We start from the raw sequence: 23,036 nt of genomic DNA, 5'->3' as shown, positions 1-23,036 counted from the left end.
ATATTTTAAAATGACTGAAAAATGGGAGACAACCAAAAGGAGTATCTCCCGACGATAAGACCCCTAAGTCCTTAACCCCACTGGACAAACAGGGTTATCAGTAGGTAGGCGTTTGCATATCAGTATTACTTCATTTTTACAAAAATGCTTAGCAATAGGCATAGGAGCAGAACGTGGGAGGCTAGCAGCAGTGGGATGGACTGCCCAGGATACCTGAAGCGTCCCGTTTGATGAAGGAGATAGATCCCTTTCTCTTCTAAGAGTGTGTGCAGTTTATTGTGAACAGGGCATGGAATTTGCAGAAAGGGCACGTCATCTGCAATGAGGGGACCCCATTTGACAATTCCCCAACCTCCTGCCACTCCCAGCTTTGGGATCTGGAGCCGTGCTCACCTGCTCTGAGCTTGTTTCATCATTTTTAAAATGATGGTGATGTCAACATCCTCCAGCAGCCTTAATGAGCAGTTATTAGTGTCATCCCTAGTTCACAGATGAGGAAAATGAGGCTCCAAGAGCTCAAGAATCTTGCTCAAGATCTCACAGCTGGAAGGTGGTCTATTGACCCAGAGTGTCCCTGCAGAACCCTTACTTGTAATCACCTTGCTGCACGGCTCCCTCATTCATTCATTCTTCCCTCCACCCGCCCATCACACACATGTACCAAGCGTCTACCATGTGCCTGCTGTTCAGATGAACAAGGCAGGGTCCTCACCCCCTGGGAAGATAGCAGTGGAATTGAGCCCAGGTTGCCAAGGGCCCCCAGAAGAGGAGTGAGGAGCACTTGTGGGGATTCTCAGGGACGGGTTGCCCTTTCCCGCCTCCTGGGTGCCCGGCACTGCGCCTGGCACACCCTGGGCAAGTGCTCCGTGAGCAGTGTGGACGGTCGGAGGCCTTGGCTTGCCCTGTTTCGGAGGCCGCACCTAGATACTCCACCAGGGGGCAGGGTTGAGGCAGGAATGGCCGGAGCCGGCCCTAGCTGGGCCCGGGAGCTTTCAGGACAGGGTTGTCCTGCTGGAAGCAGCTTCTGTTCACTGCTTTGCTGAAAAAAGAAGCCCTGGGGACCGTGAGAGAATACAGGCCTGGCCGGTGCCCATGTCTTCCCCACGCTTGTTTCAAAGAGCATCGGGTGCCTCTGAGTCAGCCACAGGTAACAGACACCTCTTTTCCCAACACCTCCGGCACTTGCACCCCTAGGCACCTGTATCCCGGGCCCTGGTGGGGGCTCCCCTTCAAGTGGGGCCTGGGACAGTGGTCCTGGGTAGATCACCTTCTTTGAAAGCTCTTAGCTCCAAACCCGTGAAAGGTGTCTGAGCCAGGTACATCTTCCTCCTTCCCCCACCGCACTGCCCAGAATCTCCCAAGGGTGGTTTCCAGAAAGTTGTTGGCCAGGCTGCATGTCATGGGATGTAGAAGGTTTTCGAGATTTTCTACTAATTGGTTTTATAAACATGCAGGCGGGGAAAGTCAACTTTACATGATGAGGGTACAAGGGGCAAGAAGCCAGGTTTTTTTTCCAGATAACGAGCCCTAGTCCATGTGTTCACTCATGCATTCACTCATGTGTCAATCTGTATATAAAGCATCTACTAAGTCCCACATGCAGTGGCCAGTGTCAGAGACAAAGCCTCTGAGAACGTCCAGCCTCCAAGGAGACAGGAACGTAAAACAGGCAACCGCATTATAAAGGTCAAAAACTACAGCCCAAGAGCCGTAGATGGCTCATGACATTTTTATAAGGGCCTGCCCACTATATGATAACCCTGTTTGTCCAGGGAGGTGAAGAACTTAAGGGTCTTTTCATCGGGAGCTACTCCTTTTGGTTTTCTCCCATTTTCAGTCATTTTAACAAAACATCAAGGGTAAAATACATCATTTTCATTTAACTGCACAAGACCTGCTTACTGAGCAGGGGAAAGAATGCTGAATGTTCTCACAGTTTTAGAGAGTAGTGAGAAAACCACAACAAAAAACACTGAATACTGTACACAAATTTAAACTGTGTTCTTTGCTAGAGACATATTTAAATATTCACCCAAGTTGAGAGAATAATATAACGAACCCTACATACGCATCGGCAGCTTTGATAATTATCAACACTTAGTTGGTCTTGTTCCTTCCATTTTCCCCACACATGTATGGTTGGTTTTTTTTTTTTTTTTTTTTTTTTTGAGACTGAATCTGACTGTATCGTTTAGGCTGGAGTGCAGTGGTGTGATCTCGGCTCACTGCAACATCTGCCTCCAGAGTTCAAGTGATTCTTGTCCCTCAGCCTCCCTAGTAGCTGGGATTACAGATGCCTCCCACCAGGCCCTGCTAATTTTTGCATTTCTTAGTAGAGATGGGGTTTCACCATGTTGGCCAAGCTGGTCTCAAACTCTTGACCTCAAGTGATCCACCCACTTCAGCCTCCTAAAGTGCTGGGATTACAAGCATGAGCTACCACACCTGGCCGTATGCTTTTTTTATTCTTAAAAATCTAGCGAATCCTAGACAGCCTGAGATTTTACCTGAAATTCTCCAGTGTGTCTCTAAATTATGAGGAATTTTTGGGAAAAATGTAACCCCCATGCAATTATCACACCAATAAATTAGTTACAATTTTGTAACTTTTTCTAGTTAATACCCAGTCCACATTCAGATTGCACTCTCCCAAATAATTTTTTTTAACAGATGGTTTCTTTGAATCAAGATCATCTACATTTTAAGTAAGTAATTTAATCCTTGTGATTATCCTAAGAGGCAGGCTGCTTTTATTATTAGCTTCCTCATTTGTTAGATGAGCAAACTGAGTCACAAAAAGGTAAAGGTCAGATAATTTTTCCAAAGCCACTAGCAAATGGCAACGTTGAGGTTTGAACCTCAGCCCTGGGACTCAAAGCATCCATTTCTTAAGGCTTCACACCTAAGGGCCATACTATAAGGTAACTTAGCATAGTCTAGGTAAGGGCTACGAGGGTGAGATGAAGAGGGGAAAGGGCATGGGGTTGGGAGTAGGAGCAGAGAGCGCTCCCTAGAGGAGCAGACATTTGCACTGAATCCTAAAGGATGAGTGGAAATTGACGAGAGGGAGGGCAGAGAGGGCATTGAAGCTGGGGACGACATGAGCAGGGGTGTGCAGGCAGAAGCAACGTGGCATGACATGTGATGACCAGTGGGCCATGTTGCTAGGGCTTAGTGTTCAAGGACACAGAGATGGCAGTCAGGGGCCCAGGACAGAGGATGCGTGCTCCCTCCCCTGGGGAAGGCAGTGGTCTTTCCTGAAGTCAGTTTCCTGATCATCAAAACAACCCCATGAGGTCAGCATTGATGGCCCCAATTTGACAGATGGGAAACTGAGACCCAAAAAAGGTTGAGACACAACAAGAAAATGACACAGTCAGCTGTTTTGACTCCAGGTCCTATCCTCCTCCAGCGACCTCTAAGGCACCTCGTTCTTGCCCACTGTCCAGTTCATTCAAATAACCAAATGTAACCGAGGGCCTTTCATGTTCCAGGCCTGGGCTTGGCGGTGGCTATGGGGTGACCATGGAGGGGGCCAGCCCTGGAGCCACAGCGAACACAGACACGGGTGGAAGAATGAAGCTCTTTGCTGTCATTGAGCTCGGGCTTGTTCCACCTACAAGGGCAGAGTGGGCATCTGCCAGATGGGGTAGTGGGGATAGTCTTCCAGTCTCCTGAGCTCCTTCCCTGGAGGGGAGAGGCCCTGGGCTCCAGTCCCCATGCTGAAGCTGGTGGCCTTGGACAAGTCACTTTCTCTGTAACAAGAGCAGGCTGGGATGAAGGGATCACTGTGGGCCTTCCACATCTGGCAATGGTTCGTGAATCAGGGAAATAAAGCAGGGGATAAAGTCTATTTGTCCTCCCTCCACCGCCCAGAGCATGACTCCATCTCCCTTCCCTCCTCCTGCACTGGATCCCTGGCTCAGATGGGGAGAAACAGAACTGGCCTAAGGGACTGACACACAAGGATACCCCTAGGAGCTGGTCTGGGCAGCCTGCTTGGGGCACACGGTGGTGTTCTGAACCTTGCATGCCATGGAAGTGCGTAAAACTCTCGGCGCCTCAGTTTTCTCCTCTTTAAAATGAGGCTGATAGGAGCTCCTGCCACATAGGGCTCTCGTGAGCATCAGATGAGACCTGTGGGAAGGGGCTCGCCGTGGGCCTTGGCTCACACTAAGGGCCCAACAAGGGCTGGCTCTTTGATCATCTAAGAGCCAAAGTTTGCAAGCATCAGGACTTGGCCACTGGAGCACAGGGCCAGAAACAGCTGTCAAGGAAGTCAACTGGCATGCGTGCCTGTGTATGCGTGTGTGCATGTGTATGTAGGTGACAGATTTAAATACAAATAGCATGGCTGGGAAGACAGGTGGCTGCAATCTCACTCCACGCAGCGCCTGCCAGCTCTGTTATCCATGAGCTCCCAAAAGGACCATGAGACAACACTGTCTAATCTCAAAGCAGCTTGATATTCCCTGTTTAATTATGGCTCCTCCAAGCCCCTTCTCGACACATGCTCCATACCCAACCTCTTTCTAAGTCCTCTTTCTGAGTCCTAAGGTCTCTGTGACACAGGCATTCACATCCATTTTACAGGTGAGAAACTGAGACCCAGGAAATTTAAGGGCTTGGGGCTGGGATGTGGTGGAGCTGGCTCTTGACACAGGCTGTGTGCTGCCCGCCTCCTCTTCACCACCGCACTACCCTGTCTAGAGCACAAGCATGAGCAGAGGGGCGTTCTTCTTGTTTCCTTTTTCACATAAAGACATTGAGGCTCAGAGATGCAGGCAGAGCCTGCAGAGACCCCAGTCTCCTGACTCCTCATTCTGTCCTTGCTCCAGAACCAAGCCCGTAAGCTGCCGCTTGCCACTCAGTCCTCTTAGCAGTTGAGTCCAGGCCCTCTTGCCAAATTCCCTCCTTTTCCTCCCCAGCATGAAGCTTCCACTTCAAAAAAAATCAGTGGTGTTCCCTCCCAGCCTCCCCCATCTCCTATACACATATTCTCCCCAGCCCATGCCAGGTCTGGTTCTTGCTTTAATTCATCCTATCAGGAAGTACACCGTGAGCACCTGCAATATGCAGGCATAGACAGTGACAGAGCAACAGAGCAGGGAAGATGTATGGGCAAGCCTGGTAGAGGGCACAGCATGTGCAAAGGCCCTGGGGCCTGAGGGCATAGGTGGTCAGGAAGCGACAAAGGGCTTGGCTTTGCAGGAGGGTAGGGGGAGGAGGGAGGGTGGCTCAAACACAGGGCAAGGCCAGCAGAGAGTCCCAGCTGGGCGACGTGTTTCCTTCCACGTGGGCAAGAACAAGAACCCATGGGTGCCCACAGGAGGATGTCTGCAGCTCCATTTGGAGGAGGCCACCAGTTCAGATGGCTTCAATTTCATGAATCAGAGAAGGATGGGGAAGGCATTTCAGAGCAAAGGAACAGCTTGGCCATGTGCACAGAGGCGGAACTCAGGAGTATTTGACAGCAAGGCTCATGAAGTAGAAAAGAAGGTGAATGGGAGAAGAACCAAAGGAAGAGACTGGGAAAACAGGCTTGTGTAGGAAGAGCAGGGAGAGGGCCTAATTGGGAAACCACTGAGATGGTGGGACCCCTCGGACGTCCAGGTGCTGATGTGATTTTCAGTTTTATGAGGCTGCTGTGGGCCAGAAACACAGCTACACTTTGAGGATTGACAAAAGAGACGTGGGCTGAAAGGATAATATTTTTGGACACTGTAAGAGGGACAAAGCACATCTAAATAGACACCTAGAGCAAGGGACATACATTTTGGGTGCCGACAACCCCTTTCTAGAGAAGCAGCAGTGTGAGCTCCCCTGCTGCTTGTTAAATGATGGATCTGCCCGATGAATGAATGAGTGGACTCTTGGAATATATGGCAGCTCCAGCTGGAAGCCAGCTTTGGGATCAAGTCCAATCTCCTCACTTTCAAGATGAGAAAGTGAGCACAGAGAAGGCAAGTGGCTTGCCTAAAGCCACACAGCAGGAGCTATTTCCCCCTGGTTTTCTAGCTCTCTAGGCAAGGAGTCTGCTGTTCTGCTCTGAGGGCAGGGGTATGAGTCCCTGCTCTCTCAGGATATTCCCCTACTCTTAGAATTACCCGCCTTCATCCCCTCCCAGTCATGGGCAGGCTCATAGCACACATGCCTTTCTCCACTCCCAGACTCAGAGCAGGATTCCTAGAGCTGTAGGGTGGACCCCTCCCTTCCTTTCCTTTGGGCCTGGGCTTTCATTTTCTCTCACCCTACCCCCTACCCCTAATTAAGACTTAGCAGATCCACACTCAAAGCCCCAAGCCTGAACTTGCCTCCAGATTGGAGACCGTGGGGTGGGCGAGCTCAGATTTTATCGCATCCCCTGGAATGCCCATCGTTCACACTTGCAAGGCAGTCTCTTCTCCCTTGACTCTGTCTCTCTTCCTTCTTTCATAGAGAGGAGGAGGAGGGGAGCTGACTGGTTAATGGAATGTCAGAGCTAGGGGAGAGACTAGAGTCTATCTCAGTCACTGGTGTTTGAAATCAAGTATACATAAGAATCATCAGGGTGCTGGTTAATGTGCAGATGTGTGAGGGTGAGGTCTTTGTAGGAATTCTGGTTCAGGGTTCCAGAACATGTTTTTCACCATCTCCCATGTTCTCCGAGCTTCCCCCTCTGAGTCCTAAACATACCCCGCTCTGCTAATATAAACCTCTGTTCCACACTGGAACCATCCTCCAGTTTAAACACAGAGAGACCACTCACCACCACACCTCTAGAAACTGGAAGTGGCTGGGCATATAGTTGGGTCTGTTGGGGTCCATGGAAAAAGGAAATAGGCTCAGAAACTCACAGTTGGCATTGAGGGACCAGGTCATCCTGACTCAGGTTAGTAAGATACACATCTCACCTACAGGCACCACCACCACCACCACCACCATCATCATCATCATCATTTCTTTCTCCTACATAATAACCCAAAAGTGTTCACTGACCCTCTAAATGTGCCAGGTAAGCTAGCCAGGCTGTGGAATCTGTGGGATCTTTAGAACACATGCCCAGCACTGAGCCAGGACAGCCTGCCCATTAGCCTGCCCCTCAGCCTGCCCCTCCTCCTAGCCACCTGGTGCTGAGCCTGAGGTCTTTATAAACCCCTGCTCATTGGATAGGGCCTTGCCTGCAGCTGGTGCATCCACTCCAAGTTGGAATCCCTCTGCCCTGCTATTGGAACAATAGAATCCTTCCCTTGGGTGTTCTGGGGCCTTGTGGGCTTTGTGTCTACTTCATTCCCCATTCAACACCCTTAACAAGCCAATAGTACTAATGTTAATATATTCCTTTATACAGAGATGATCCTGGCTCAGAAAAGCTGGGCTACTTACCTGAGGGCACACAGCCTGTAAGTGGAGACACTGGGATTAGAACCCTCGGCATTTCTCCCTCCTTACCTGTTATCATAGCCTTAGGCACACTTGTGTCTTTCTAGGCCGACACTATCTAGTAAAATACAATAAGAGCCATAGATGAAATTTTACATTTTCTAGTAGCGGTATTAAAAAGTAATAAGAAACAGATGAAGTTTAGTGGAATAATAGATTTTGTTTAACCCAGTATATTCAAAATATTATCATCTCAATATGGAGTTAATATAAAAATTATTAATGGGAATATTGCACTCTCACATTCATACCATGTCTCTGGAATCAATGGTGTATCTTATGCTTCCGTAACATCTCAGCTGGGACCAGCCTCATTTCAAGTGCTGAGTGGCCTCCTGCCGCACGTGGCTACTGACTGGCTGGTCTAGATTACAGCAACACCACTGCCTCATAGGTGTGAGCAAAAGGGCACTGTGCCCAGAGTAGAGTGGGCACATGCTCAGTGTGAACCCTTGCCACCATCCACATCACAGGGATGCAGGGCCCACCACAGTGTCCTTGAATGAGGGGACAGCTGTGCTGAAGCCTTGCTTTGAAACCTCCACGGTGACCCTGGCTGGCTCGCTTTGCTTCCTGGTTGTGGTTGGCACCCTTCTCAGCCCCTCCCAGGAACCCACCTGGACCATGGCTGCTTCGCCACCCTTGCTTCCATATCAGAGCCCACCTCCCTTGGAGTTTACCTCCCTGCTGCCCAGAGGATGGCTGAGGTTCCTGGGAAGATCCCTGGGTTGCTGTTTATACAAAGCCGAGGGCAGCCTCCTGGCATGTGGGTGCTTTGCTGGCACAGGGCCGGAGCCTTTTCTAAAACCTGGGGGTGGTTGGCGGGGCTTGCTGTGGAGCCAGGAGTGCTGCGCAGCCCACAAGGTAGCGTTTTGTCTCTCAAGGAGCTGGTTGGGCGGAGGCCTGTTCCCGTGCCCACTCCTTCTCCAAATGCCATGCCGAGGGGGAAATGCCTTTCAGTGCCGTCCTCGTGCCAGCATCCAAGATAAACTGTCGGCTGGAGGGGCCCTGAGCTGGCAGCAGGGGCCTCAGGGAGCCCAAAGAGGCTCTGGGTGGGGAGTTGGGGGTGTGGGGCCTGGATGGGGTTTGAAATCTTCACTCAGATTCCAACTCTAAACAGGAGGTGTGAAAAGACATATTGTTCACATTCTCTGTTTTCTAAAGGGGATATTTTGCCATACACTTGACCCACATGATTCTGCAGTTGCTTCTGGAAGCAGAGAATGAGTTTGTATCTCACACCCAAACACAAGGTTCACACACACACACACCACACACACAAACACAACACATACACACTCAACACACACACACCACACACACTACAAAAACAGACCACATATACACTCAACAGACACACACTACACACATATACACACCATACACACACCTCACACACACACACCACACACCACACACACCACATACATAAACACACCACATACACACTCAACACACACACACCACATACACACTCAACACACACACACCACAAACATGCTCACACCATACACACACCACGCACAAGCACCACGCACACCACACACACACAAGCACACTACATACATAATACACACCACACACATACACACCATGCATACACACGCATACCACACACCACACACACAACACACACACAAACCACATACACACTGAACACACACACCACACACATACACAGATACCACACACACACCACACAAACACACCATATACACAGTACACACACCACACACATACACACACAAAAACACACCACAAACACACTCAACACACACACCACACACCACACACACGTACCACACACACCACACACACACGTACCACACACACCACACACAATAAACACCACACACACACACCACACATTCCCCCCACACACCCCAGGCACATACCCCACAAACACACCACACACACTGCACACACCCCCCACACACCACACACGCCACACACACACCACACACACACTACACACATCCCCACACACACCACACACACCCTCCACACACACACCACATACACACCACACACACACCACATACACCACACCCCCCACCACACACGCACACACGCACACACCCCACACACATACCACACACACATACCACACACACTACACAAACCCACACACACACACCCCACACACCACACACACCCCACACACCCCTCCATACCACCACCCCCCCACACACACCACATACACACCACACACACCCCCACACACACCACACACACGCTCCACACACACCACACCCCCCACCACACACACACACCCCACACACATACCACACACACACCACACAAACCCACACACACACACCCCCACACCACCACCCACACACACACACCACACAGGCACACACACATACACACACACCACACACACACACCACACACACCCCACATACACACCATACGCATACCCCCACACACCCTCTCACAAACACACCCCACCCCACACACCCACAGTGCAGCTATGCACATCCCACATGCACTGATACGGGAGGGAGGATGTGGGTTTTACCTGTAGACCTATACATAGACCACCACAGGCCTAATGCTTGCCCAGGATTTTATCACTCAGCATTCGTTTGCTGAATTACACACTTCTGAGAGGTTTTCCTCAGGCACATTTTCACGTTCAGCAGCAGGGAGCTTGGTGTGGTGAGACTGTTAGTCCCAATTAACACATGAGGAAAGTGAGGTCTGAGGTGCAACGGGACTTACTGCGGCCGACACAGCCAGTGGCAGAGCCTGATTCCAGCCCCTCTACTCTGGCTGACGTTACCCCTGTCACCTGCCCCACTAGCCAGTAAACTCTGTCGGGCAGGGACTACATGCCCCTGGTTTCTGCCCTTGGACCAGGGAGGCAGGAGGCTACATTACCAAGAGCTGGACCAAGGTTCAAATGTCAGCTTCCCTGATTACCAGCTGTGTGACCTTTGACAAATTACTTAACCTCTCCGAGTCTCAGTTTTCATATCTGTTAAGGAGGATAATTGCACTTGCTAAATAATATTGTTATGGGAATTGTAGAATGTGCCTAATAAATGTTTGTTGGGTGAACTGAGGTTGGTCTTATACGTGTGTTGGCTCAGTACTTGCTAATGCACATTAAATGAAGTCCCTTTCTCTTAGCACATGGCGGACATGCTCAACAAATGCAGAAGAAAAGAATAAAGAGATGAAAACATAAGTCATATTTGCAATACACCTTTAGCACAGATTAAATTCCCAAATACACTCGGCTGTTCCTGAGATCACTCCAGTGCCTTCCTCCTCGGCTGATCTCCTTCTGGGCTGCCATCTTCCTCCTTCCGCTGCAGAATCTTTACAGAGTGCTTTCATATCTCCCAGAGAAGTCCCCCTTGTAACTCTACTTCCTCAAAGCTTTCTTGGCAATTCTCACATGCATTTTCTTCAATATGAACATTTACAACCATTTTTTCCATTAAGATCTCACTGGGACCCTGGTTGGACATGTGCTCCCTTTGCATATTCATTCTGGAGGATGACCATGTATGGAATTTGGCTATGAAACAAGGCTGGTTTCCGAGTGGAGTCCAGCTCGTTTCTATCAGTCTCACAGCCCACACAGGGGGCGGGGCTTTCAGGACATCCTGAGAACTCCAGTGCCGTGCACACCTCTGTCCCAGAAGCATCTAAATCATGAAACAAGCATGGGGTGGGTGGTCTGGGTTCCCCAGGCAGGGGCTGCCTAGAAGAGAGGTACCTTGTGCTGGTCCTGGGAGCCTTCCCTCCAACCTGCTCCCTGGGTCCCTCCACACGCTCTGCTCCTTTGCTGGTCTCCTCTGGCTGAGTCCTCGGCTCTGTCCTTCACTCCTCCTCAGCACCAGCTGTTCTGGGAGCTGACTGGGGCTCCAGCGTACTTGGACTCATGCTTAAACCTCCCGCCTCCTCTGCCCACTCAGACTTTGGCTTCTCTCAAACGCTCACCTTTTCTCCATCCACTCCCTGCCCTCCCAGACATGGCAACCTGCAAAGCTATACCCAAATAAAGGCGCAGCCATACCCAGAGCCGAAATAAACAGTGACTTAGCTCCTGGGCACTCCTGTAGGACACAGTCAGCTTCCCCTAAGTAGGAATGGTTAGAAATTGGCATCAGAAGATCTAAGTTTGGGCCCTGGCCACTTATTAATGAGGAGCTCCTGGGCAAGTCCTTTACTTGCTCTCACTTTCCATTTCTTTCATTTGTGAAATGGAGCTGATAACTTTCTGGTAAGGTGGTTCTGAACCAACTATAGTCAGGCACCATGCCAGGCATGAGGATTTAACCAAGATGAGACAGACCCACTCCCCGTCATCATTACACACACCGAGGCATTGAGAGGAATTCCTATTTCCCAGGTCTCAGTTTGCTGTCAGCTCTCGGCCTCAGTTCTGGCTGAAGCAGACCTAGAGTCTGATTCTGGCAAGTGGTTTAACCCCAACACTCGGTTTCCTCATCTGTGAAGGGGGCTTCTTAACCCCTAAGGAAGCCATCAGTGTCATTTGGGGATAAACACTCTTTTGCCATCACCCCTCCGTCTCTAGGCTGTTCTGCCAGAAGCAGGTCCTGCCCTGGGCTGTGGAATCTGGGGCTCAGAAGCTGCCAGATACCCACCTCCTGCCCTCCTTGCACTGCCTGCCTCTGCCTTTTCCTCACCATGCCTGGCCCTAGCAGGCTGGCTCTACACGGTCACATATGTGACTCCCCTGGCTTTTGGAGGTGCAGACCTTTGTCCCTTCCCCTTGGTGTACCCTGGGGTGCAGGTGGAAGAGAGAGAGACTCTGGGGTGCCCACATCACCCCCACCCTGGAACAGCAGGCTTCATAGGCAGGACCCAAGTATGGACACTGCAGACTGCAGAGGGCTGTGCAGACCGGAGGTGACAGCAGTTGGGGTTAGACATCACCCTGAGCACTGTTTGCTCAATAAGGAGCTTTTGTTGAAAGCTGGCATTTTTCTTTCCAATTTTTTTTGGCTTTTTCCATCTCCCATCTTCGCAGCATCTCCAATGCTTGGAGTCTTGGAGTTTTCAAACTCAGAGACTCTAGAAGTCACCTAACAACTTCGTCGCTTTACGCTGCTCCGGGAGGGTGAGTGACCCACCCGAGGCCACACAGCCAGGTTAGGCGAAGACAGGTCTGGAGCCCGGGCCCCTGACTCCCAGTTCTGCTGAGGGCCCCGTTCTTTCTGCACTGTTTCAGGTGGGGAGAGAGGGCAGGCTGGACCTGTGCAGTTTGTTTCCCCAAGTGTCGCACCGTCCTCCTCACCCTGCCAGCTTCAGCCAACCTGGGCAGCTGACTCCTCACCCTGGGCTCTGTCCTTGCCCTGTAAGTGGCCACCTTCCAGCCCCAAACCTTCCTGGCCCTTTTCATCCTGCCCACCAGCCCCCATGTAGCAGGACCCAGTAGGGAAGGGAGCTGGGTCTCCCTCTGAGCCCCTCCAGGCAGGACTCACCGTGGCCAGGACGGTGCTGGCGGCTGCTGCTGTCACTGCTGCCAGCGTCCAGGGCAGGAACCACCTCATGCCTGGACGTCAGTGGCACAGGCATTGACCGAGCAGCCCAGAGGATCCGACCACCTCTCGGGGGAGCTGGGCCCAGACTGGCCGGCCCATCAGGAGCACCAGATATGCCTCTTCCGCAGCCCTTGGGGGGTTTTATTAAAGCAAGATCTGACGTCAGGGTGAAGGACAAACCCTGCATTTTCCTCTGAAAAAACTTTTCCTGCCTCTCTCTCTTTTTTTTTTTTTTTCTTCCCTCTGTCCCCACCTCCAGCCTGAGCTTGGCCAGCCTCCCCAGCTCTGACAGTTCTTAAAGGGAAAGTTACAAGGCTATGACTTCACACTAGGGTGTGAAATTCTCACAGAGGAGCTGGGGTCATCCTGCCTAGGTCTTTCACTACTGTAGGGAGGGGGGAGCGTGGGAGGGTGCAGGATGACCGAGGAGATACTGTTACCCCAGGCAGGCGGGTGTGTGGGCTTTGAGAGGGCTCCCAGTGGGAAATCAACTCCCTGTCATTTCTTCAGGCTGCTCCTACTTCTGGTTTTCTTTTTCCTTTTCTTTTTCTTTTTCTTTTCTTTTCTTTTTTTTTTGAGACAGAGTCTCGCTCTGTCGGCCAGGCTGGAGTGCAGTGGTGCGATCTCTGCTCACTGCAACCTCTGTCTCCCAGGCTCAAGCAATTCTCCTGCCTCAGCCTCCTGAATAGCTGAGATTACAGGCATGTGCCACCACACCCAGCTGATTTTTGTGTTTTTAGTAGAGATGAGGTTTCACCATGTTGGCCAGGCTGGTCTCAAACTCCTGACCTCAGGTAATCCGCCCACATCAGCCTCCCAAAGTTCTGGGATTACAGGCGTGAGGCATTGCGCCCAACCCTACTTCTGGTTTTCATTTGCCCTCTTGCACTCCCCTCTACCTAGCTGCAAGCGAAAGAGGCGGCTTTCAGTCCACCCATCTAGAAATGATAGGAATTCACAAATAAAATGAGCTCTGAGGCTCAGGTTACAGCATCACCTTCATGACACGTGAAAGCCACGGTAACGCATTTGCTGTTTGCCTTCTCTGCTCATTGGTCAGAAGCCGTTTGGTGCTGGAGCTGTCCCCACGTGTCTCTGGATGCTTGCTATCCCTGGGGGCTTGGGGTTCCTGGCCTGTACCCTTATTGCACTGCTGCCACTGAGTCTCTTCCTTAGGCAAGAAAGGAGATGGGATGTCTTCTATGGGCTGTCCTAGTCCAGCCCTGTGCTCCCCATGGAGACCACTGCCACAGCCTCCTGACTGATACCCAGCCTCCCTGCCCACCTTCTACCATCCACACATCTCAGAGCAATCCTTGAACTAGCGTCATGTATAGATCATCTTCTGGATACAACTGTCCAAAGCCTGCCCATCACACAGCACAGAATCCCCAGTCCTGGCGTGGCCCCTGGGCCAGCCAGCTCCCTGTACACTTCTTCCTCTCTCCCTTTCGTGCACCATGCCCAACCACAATGGCCTCCTTGCAACTCCTCTCACACCTTGGCAAGTTCTCAGCATCTCCAGGTCTCAGTAGGAATACTCGACACTGAGGTTTAAATGACAGTTACTCCTTCTCTTCTCTTTTCCTGTAGCTTATTAACAAGGGATGCTGAAGCATGTGTGGCTGCTTGGAGGTAGCAGCAGGCTTGTGTTCATGGAAGAGGTTTATGATCCCTATAGACATGACCCCAGAAGAGATGGTGCTGATGATTTCTCCATTTACTGACCTAGGGATGTGCCTCTGATCCAATTCCGGCCAATGAGACATAAGGGAAACCTGCTAGGGTCTTCTAGAAAAGATTCCCTTCCTCAGGAAGAGAATGACCATCTACTCATTCTTTTCTTTCCTTGTGTGCAAATGTGATGGTTGGAGCTGCAGCAGCCATTTTGGGTATATGAGGCTGAAAATAAAAAGTCAACAAACTGAGGATGGCAGAGTGGAAGCAAAAAAAAGGTCTGAGTTGTTGGGACTTCATGTTGTTGTTGGAAACACCATTCAGACTTCTCATTACGTGAAATAATTTAATATTTTATTGCTTAAACTGTAGTTAGTCTGAATTTTCATTTGTTGGAGTCAAGTTGTATACTAATTGATACATGAAGATTACTAAAATCATATATGTAAAATTAAAGGGCAGGGTATGTGGGGGGCACATAAGGACTGCCCAATAAATGTCAGTCATTTTCTTCTCATTAATTTATTGATGCTTAAAAACAAATCCCAGGCTGGGCGCAGTGGCTCACACCTGTAATCCCAGCACTCTGGGAGGCCGAGGCAGGCAGATCACAAGGTCAGGAGATCGAGACCACCCTGGCTAACACAGTGAAACCCCGTCTCTACTAAAAATATAAAAAATTAGCCAGGCATGGTGGCGGGCACCTGTAGTCCCAGGTACTCGGGAGGCTGAGGCAGGAGAATGGCGTGAACCCTGGAGGCAGAGGTTGCAGTGAGCCGAGATCGCGCCACTGCACTGCAGCCTGGGTGACAGAGCGAGACTGTCTCAAAAAACAAAACAAAACAAACAAACAAAGCAAAAAATAAATCCTAGGAGGCCAGCATTGTTGACAGGTGTCATTAATAAATAACCCAAGGTGTTAGGGGCCAATCTAGGCTCACTTGGCTTTTGATGAACACTAAGTATGAACAGGCTCTGTGCTGTAGAGCATCTCATGACTACAAGGCAGACAGTGTTATGAAATAGGTGGAACACATCTCAGAGATGCTAGATGGTTTCAGAGCACACGTATGAGTAGTAGATCTGAGGCTGAAACTAAAGTCTCTTAACCTCAGACAAGGCACAGAGTCAGGACCAGACATTTCCAAGACAGCTTGACCTGCCAAAGCCTCTCAATGTTAAGTGTAACAAGATCCTGCAGAGCTGGAAGCCATTGAACTCCACCATCATTTTTAGGAAATCCAATGGTCTCGAGCAATTGAAGCAGGCACCCCAAAACATGATCAAAGTGCTGACCATTCCACCTGTGGGTGAAACCTCACATGACCCGGTGGGCCTCATGGGCACCTGCCATTCTTCGATGTCAGTGAAACTGAAAACAAACGGCCCAGTGACCTGGCCAGGATGGTAGATTTGGAGGCAGAATGACAAGGTGTCCCCCAGCTCTTCCATTTACTGGGGGCCTCGGACAATCAACAACCTCTCTGTGCCTCAGTTTTGCTTGTTTAAAGAAATGATGTTAGTGTCTACCAGATAGGGTCCTCAGGAGGCCAAAAGGGGATAATTGGTGTGTCCCCACTTTCCTGATTAGAGGAGACAGTATGGGCCGCAGCCTAGGCTGCTACGATTGGGTGGTTGTGTGTCCATCCCCGCAAGAGCCGGGCAAACACTAAGTGTCTGGCCAGTGGACCAGAACAATAGTTGCTGTGTTCCAGGTGACACCATCTCACCAAATCCTCATCTCAATTCATTCTCACAACCAGTCTCCCATTAGACATTATTATCCCCATTCGACAGATGAGGAAATGGAGGCATGGAGAGATAAGTAACATTTCCCTGCCATTTGGCTAGTACATGGCAAAATTGTGATCTGAACACAGATCTGTGCAGCTTCAAACAACTTCTTCCCCAGGTAGACCCAGCTTCCTCATGTGTTGAACAAATAAATGAATAAGTAAGGAAGGAATGAATTCAGTAGATGATGGATGGATGGGCAGAGGGATGGATGCACTCAAGTGTGGGGAGATCATACCACTGTTTGGAATGTCCCATTTCCCAGGACTTCCAGGGACAGTCTTCCGCAAGGATGTCCCCCGTCCTAATCACTTCGTCTAAATAGGCCCTCCGGGCTGGTCTGTAGTTCAATCACCCACTTTCTTCCTTCATGGTTCTAGCCCTGTGTGCCATTGTTTGTTTATTGAGTATTGATCATTTCCCTCATAGATTTTGAGGTCCAAGGGTGAGACCAGGCCCACATCTTCCTATCTATACTGTGTCCACAGCATCAGCACAGAGCCTGGCATGCAGAGGGTACTTGAGACATATTTTTTAGTGAATGACCAAATGAACCAATGAAGAAGTAGATGAATAAGGTGGTGAAGGGATGTATGGGTTGAAGAATGAAGAGAGGAAGGAGGAAATACTTGGAGGAGAAGACAAATGTGTCCACACATGCTCCTCGAGAGCCAAACTCTGCTCCCTCAAGGTGCTGAGAGGAAGATGAGGCCCATTTCAGGTCTCCAGGAACCACTTATGGAGGGAGCATCAAGGGGTAAATGAAAGACGGAGGTGGCCGTCATCCTGGCTGAGCCAGGTAGGAGTGTGCAGATTGCAGGTCCTGGGGGTGATCTTCTGCCTTTTCTCCAGGAGTCAGGCCCATAGGCATCACACAGGGTGACTTATTTTCATTGTCAATGTTGATTTATTGGTACCAGTGCTGCAGAGGGTTCATGGCATGCTGCCAAGGCTACACAGGGTCCCTCTCTGAACAGGGTCCCCTTCTGAACAGGGTCCCCTCTAAACTTAATTTACCAATGTTCTCCCTTGATCCTAATTCCGCATGCCTCTCCTTTGCTCCCCACTGACAACAGGATCTGCATCCCTGAACTTGGATGATTTGTCTGCACGTGTCCTTGTAAACACATAGTGAGGTTGTTCATTCAATAATCACATATGGAGTACATACTATGTGCTAAGCGCCTTTGAGATAGGTGCTCAAACCACGTCCTCCTTATATTTGAGGAAATCAAGGCACAGAAAGCTAAAGGAACTGGCTCCAGGTCTCACAGCTAGCAGGCATTTGATTACAGACTGGAGCCAGAGAGTGGGCTCCTGAGTCCTGTGCCTTTGTGAGTTTTTAATATAGGTAGGTGGTGGGTGCTACAGCCTCCTTCCATTTTTCCTCTTTTCCACTGAGTTCTATGTTTTTCAGATCTGTCTGGCAGCCCCTTCCTAGTGAGTGGCTCCTGACTGCTGCCTTGGTTTCCCCAGTGTGACTTCATCCCATCCCCCATGAGGGACCCTTAAGTTCCCTCCAACTCCCATCAGCAGACCCAGCCACTGCTCCTTTCAGGCCTGTTAAGGAATTCCTCTGAGATTCAGGGCTTGCCACCTTGGCTGATGTCATTCTCATGTGGCTGATGGTTCAACGCTGTCCACACAGGCCTGGGTTGAACTTCTACCTCCTGCTACTTACTGCTGTGCACCCTGGGAGAAGTCACATGACCTCTCTGTGTTCTAGTTCCCTTGTCTATAAAGTGGAGATGAGAGAGGTACTGATCACTCTTTTTTTTTTTTTCTTGACGGAGTCTTGCTCCATCTCCCAGGCTGGAGTGCAGTGGCGCGATCTCGGCTCACTGCAAGCTTCGCCTCCCAGGTTCACGCCATTCTCCTGCCTCAGCCTCTGGAGTAGCTGGGACTACAGGTGCCTGCCACCATGCCCAGCTAATTTTTTTTGTATTTGTAGAGACGGGGTTTCACCGTGTTAGCCAGGATGGTCTCGATCGATCTCATAACCTCCTGATCCGCCCGCCTTGGCCTCCCAAAGTGCTGGGATTACAGGCGTGAGCCACTGCGCCCGGCCGGTACCAATCACTCTTAACTGCTCCTGGCACTGAGTAAGAGATGTAGAAGGATTTATTACACAGCTTAGCACATGGTACGTGCTCAATAAAACCCCTCATCTAGGATGCATATTCTTGTCACTTGCCCTTGCACCTTGAAGGCAGGGTCCGGCTTGGGTCACTTCTGTGTCCCACATTTGGGCCTGGCACATAGTAGGTGCTTCTGATGTGTGTGGCAAGGACAGGGGAGCCCATGATGGGGACATTGTTTGGGTTCTGGCCTGCATTTAACCTTGCACTGAAGGTGGGGCCTCACACTTCCTCCTCTTTGGGCCTGGGGTCCCTGCATCCAGCTCTGAGCAGGGCTTCCAGGCAGGTCCTGCAGCAGATCTCTCAGGGCAGCTGTAAATAAATTCCAGAGAGGGGCTGGTGGAGGGGGCTCAAGAACAGAGGCCAGGCAAGAGCATTCCTATACCAAACAGTAAGACCGCTTTGACCACAGCCAGATGCACAGAAGATTCCAGAGGCTGTCTCAGGACCAGGCGCCCCAGAGTCCCCTGCAGCTCCCATCTGCACCAGATTTACTCACAGCCTATCTGTTTGCCGTTTATTTGTCCCATGAACATGCACAGAGCCCACACTGTACAGAAGGCAAGGTGCCCGTTCCTGGGTGACTCAGATGCACAGAAAGCATTTCTGCTGAGCCAATGCTATTGCTCTGGAAAAGCAGAGGGGGGTGGGGATGGGTTCTTAGACCTTTGCCTCCCGGAAGTGCAGGTGTGTGGCCCAGATGAGCCTCTGCCTCTCTTCTTGGGGCCCAAGCAAGAATGGAGGAACCATTGAAGGGGCACTCTCGACACCAGGCCTGCCTAGAGGCCAGAGGGGCCAAGGTGTGTCCCTTATGCCCTACCTTAAACAGCTAGGTCTACTCTGGGAGGCTGGCAGCACTAGGAAACCCCTGACTGGCTCCCCTTCTTACCACTCAGATCCTGAGCCACAGCTTATTTGGGCGGAAACTCACCTGTAGCCCCAGTCTTGGCCACAGGTGAGGTCTCCCAAGCCTCCTCAAGAGCTTTGGCGTCAGGCTGGCCTCTGCTAAATATACAAGGAAACCCTTGCTGCATTGCACGACAGCTGGGAGATCCTGGAAAGGCCACTCTCCTCTCGGAGATGTGGCAAGACCACATCTCTACAAAAAATTAAAAAGTTAGCCTGGCATGATGGTGTGCACTTGTAGTCTTAGCTACTTGGGAGGCTCAGGCAGGAGAATTGCTTGAGCCCCAGAGGTTGAGGCTGCAGTGAGCTATGATCATGCCACTGCACTCTAGCCCAGGAGACACAGTGACACCCTGTCTCTAAAAAAGAATACTATTTATTAAAGTATAACTTACATTATAATGCACACATCTTAAGTGTACAGCTTGATAAATTTTATACATGATTTATGAGAACTTCTGTGTGCACCACTCGCCCAATTCAAGATAGGGAGTTTCCCTCATGCTTCCCTCCCCACAAATTGCAATGATGACTTCTATCACCCTAGATTCACGCTGTCTGTTCTTGAACTTCACAGACAGAAGCGTGCACTACATGCTCTTTTACATTTAGCTTCTATGGCTCAACATGGTGCCTGTGAGATTCGCTGGTGTGGCTGCTCCAGCCACAGTATTTTGTGTTTTCAGGGCTGCAGTGGGAGAGTCCACTCCTGCTGTTGAGTTCTGGTCTGCAGTGGGGCCTCAGACTCTAGCCTTGGGACTTTGTCCTTTCCTCTGCTGTGGGGGACTCAGCCAGGGCTCTGTGTCCAGCTTTCAATTTCACCCCTATTGCCCCAGGACCTGGACTCCAGCCACATAGATCCCCAGCTGGATGTGAGGCTCCTGCTGTGGGCCACCATGGCCACATCGTGCCCTTTCATCTTTGTGCGCCCTGTGGTCTGGCCCCATGACTTGCATGCAGTGGGTGCTCAATAGATGTTCAATGTAAGAATAAGTCCTGCTCACCCTCTTTTATAAAAAGAGGATGGTGTCATCTACCTCATGGGGCTCTTGAGAGTTTTAAATCACAGAAAGTGTGCACCTCTCTGTGTCTCAGATCCCTGTGGCAAGAGCACTGCTGGCTGCTTCTAGAATACGTGCTGGGGGCTCCACCAAGCCCTCCTCGGGTTTTGATTCTTTAATGCAGAGCCACAGATGAGGCAGGTGTTAATATCCTCCCCATTTTACAGAGGCAGAAACAGTGTTTCTGGGTTCACCGTTGGGCTCACAGAGGTAAGTCATTGTTCAAAGTCACGTGCCAGGCAGGGGCCAGGATCGGATACCTGACTGTGGTGGTGCCATTGCGCAGGTGTGGGCCTCTCTGAGTGAGAAGCACTCAGGGTTCCAGAGCCTTCCAAGTGTTCCTAGGAGGAGGAGAGTGTGGGTTGGAGTGTTTGGCAGACTTGGTGGAAGATCTGGGTGCACGTGGGGCTTGGAGGCTGCACTGGTTTGGGTTGGCAGCGAGCAGGAAGCAGGCATTCTGGGCTGGGAAGCAGTGAGCAGCTGCCATGCGACTCTGCCATGGGAAAGGGAGTGATATTGTGCTTGTCCTGGGTGTTGAGCGTTTCCAAAGCACCCGTGGAGAAAATGGCAGAGAAGCGGTTTCAAAGCCAGACTGTGCCAGGAACCTACAGTGACCCCAGCCCCTGAACCATGCCTAGGGAGCCACCTGGGGGCCTGGGCTGGGGGTTGGGGTGGGTAGCGATGAGAGTGTCTTCATTCTTGAGCTCCTAGGGCTTAGCAGCTGGCCCACATCAAATGCAGCACATTGTGGAACGGACGTTCTCAAAGCCCTGGTGCATGGAATTCACCTGGAAGCTTTTAAAACATAAAAATTCCCAGGACTGTGACACAGAGGTTCTGAGTCAGTGTGTCTGGTAAGGGTTTGCAAATTCGCTTTTAAACAAACACCTCCGGGTGAGTCAGAGGAAGAGCATCCTTAGAGCCTGCTTTAAGAAATACGGCAGAGTGGAAAAGTGTGTGCTGTGGATCCAGGCAGGGGCGGGATCTGACTCCACTTCCTGCCAGTGTTTCATCACAGAGGAGCTATTTACCTTCTCTGAGCCTCAGATTTCCCATCTGTAAAATGGGCGGATAATATGTTCCACTGCAGGTTGTGGGGATGGAATGAGGCAACTGGATGAGTTTCCTGGGGCTACCATAATGATTTCCATAAACTCAGTGGCTTAAAACAACAGAAGCTTGCTTTCTCACAGATCTGGAGGGTAGAAATCAGAAATCGGGTGTTGTCTGGGCAGCATGCTCTCTGAGAGCTCTAGAGGAGACGCTTGCCTTGCCTCTTCCAGCTCCTTGTAGTTCCAGGGGTTCTTGGCTTGTGGTTGCATCACTCTAATCCCTGCCTTGGTCCCGCCTTTTCTCTGTCCTCAATGTGTGTCTCTTATAAGGACGCTTGCCATTGGATTTACAGTCCACCCAGATAATCCAGGATGATCTCACACCAAGATTTTTAACTTAATCCCATCTGCAAAGAATTATTTCCCAAATAAAGTCATGTGCCTAGGCTCTGATTGGATGTAGACATATCTTTCTGGGGCCACCATTCATCCTATTATGGCAACATGCATGAAAACTCTGAGGACAATGTCAGGGGCATAATAGATGCTCAGTACATATCAGTCTCCTCCATCTGCCCTTTCTTGTTTATCTGTTATTAAATCCTGTCATCCCCACTTTAAAATGCACAATTTGATCATTTATCACCTACGCTACCACCATATAGGCATTGTGACCTACACCCAGCAGGGATGGTGTCACCCCAGGAGAGTGGCCACCCTGAGAAGAGCTGAGTGGCTTCTCTCATGGCTGAGGAAACTGCTGAGGCTAGATGCATAGGTTCAGGGCAGTGGCCATGGTGGAACTCAGAGCCTCACCAGATATAGGGATGGAGCCTGGCTGGCCCTCAGGGAAATCAGGATTAAAAGAGTCAGCCCAAGTGCCCAACAGTTCCTGAGGGGCAAACAGTGGCAAATGGTTCCTGAAATTGGGCAAATCAGTGGCCCCTCTGGGCCTCAGAACCCCATCCATGTGCTGAAGAGGCCACCGCTCTCTGCACCTTCCCAGCCACATAGCTCTCTATTTGAATGACATGTCTACTGTATAGGCAGGAATGGTTCAGAGAAAAGGGAGATTAGGGAGGACTCCAGCAAAAAGTGGGGTTTTCTAGATGTGAGAAAACAATTTCCTTAGTCTTGTACCCCAGACCATCTTGGACTGCCTCCTGCCTCCTCTCCCACCACACCCACTTCTCCTTCCTCTCAGCTCAGATAAGCCTGGCCAACCCAGAGTTCCCGCAGGACCGGTCTCTGCCTATGACCTGACTCTTCCTACAATGCCCTTCACCACATGCCTTGCTGCCAACTCTTGCTCATCCTTCAAGATTCTGCTCAGACTTTTGTCCTCTGGGAAGCTTCTGTATCACTCAGGATTCTATGAGACAGGAAGAGTCACCATAAGGGCACACTGGATTCCATTTATTCCACATGGCCATTTATTTATGAAACTTATTTCATATGGGA

General features: G+C 50.5%; 1 protein-coding gene across 2 annotated transcripts in view; it reads right to left on the bottom strand.

The window, feature by feature from the left end:
- The window catches only part of CCN4 (cellular communication network factor 4), a 42,919-nt gene extending 28,472 nt beyond the window's left edge, over window positions 1-14,447 (bottom strand). Inside the window, exon 1 of one of the 2 annotated variants that reach the window (XM_003830085.6) lies at window positions 12,888-14,447. In XM_003830085.6, the coding sequence (XP_003830133.1) occupies window positions 12,888-12,956 (69 nt within the window). In that variant the 5' untranslated portion in view covers window positions 12,957-14,447. The remainder of the gene's footprint in view (window positions 1-12,887) is intronic. The other variant, XM_063606915.1, reaches the window with a different exon arrangement.
- Between the last annotated feature and the right edge of the window lie 8,589 nt (window positions 14,448-23,036).

This window comes from Pan paniscus, chromosome 7, assembly GCF_029289425.2.
Source record: "Pan paniscus chromosome 7, NHGRI_mPanPan1-v2.0_pri, whole genome shotgun sequence".
NCBI lineage: Eukaryota > Metazoa > Chordata > Mammalia > Primates > Hominidae > Pan > Pan paniscus.
The sequence above is the reverse complement of the archived record's forward strand: the minus strand, read 5'-3'. Positions and strand labels throughout refer to the sequence as shown.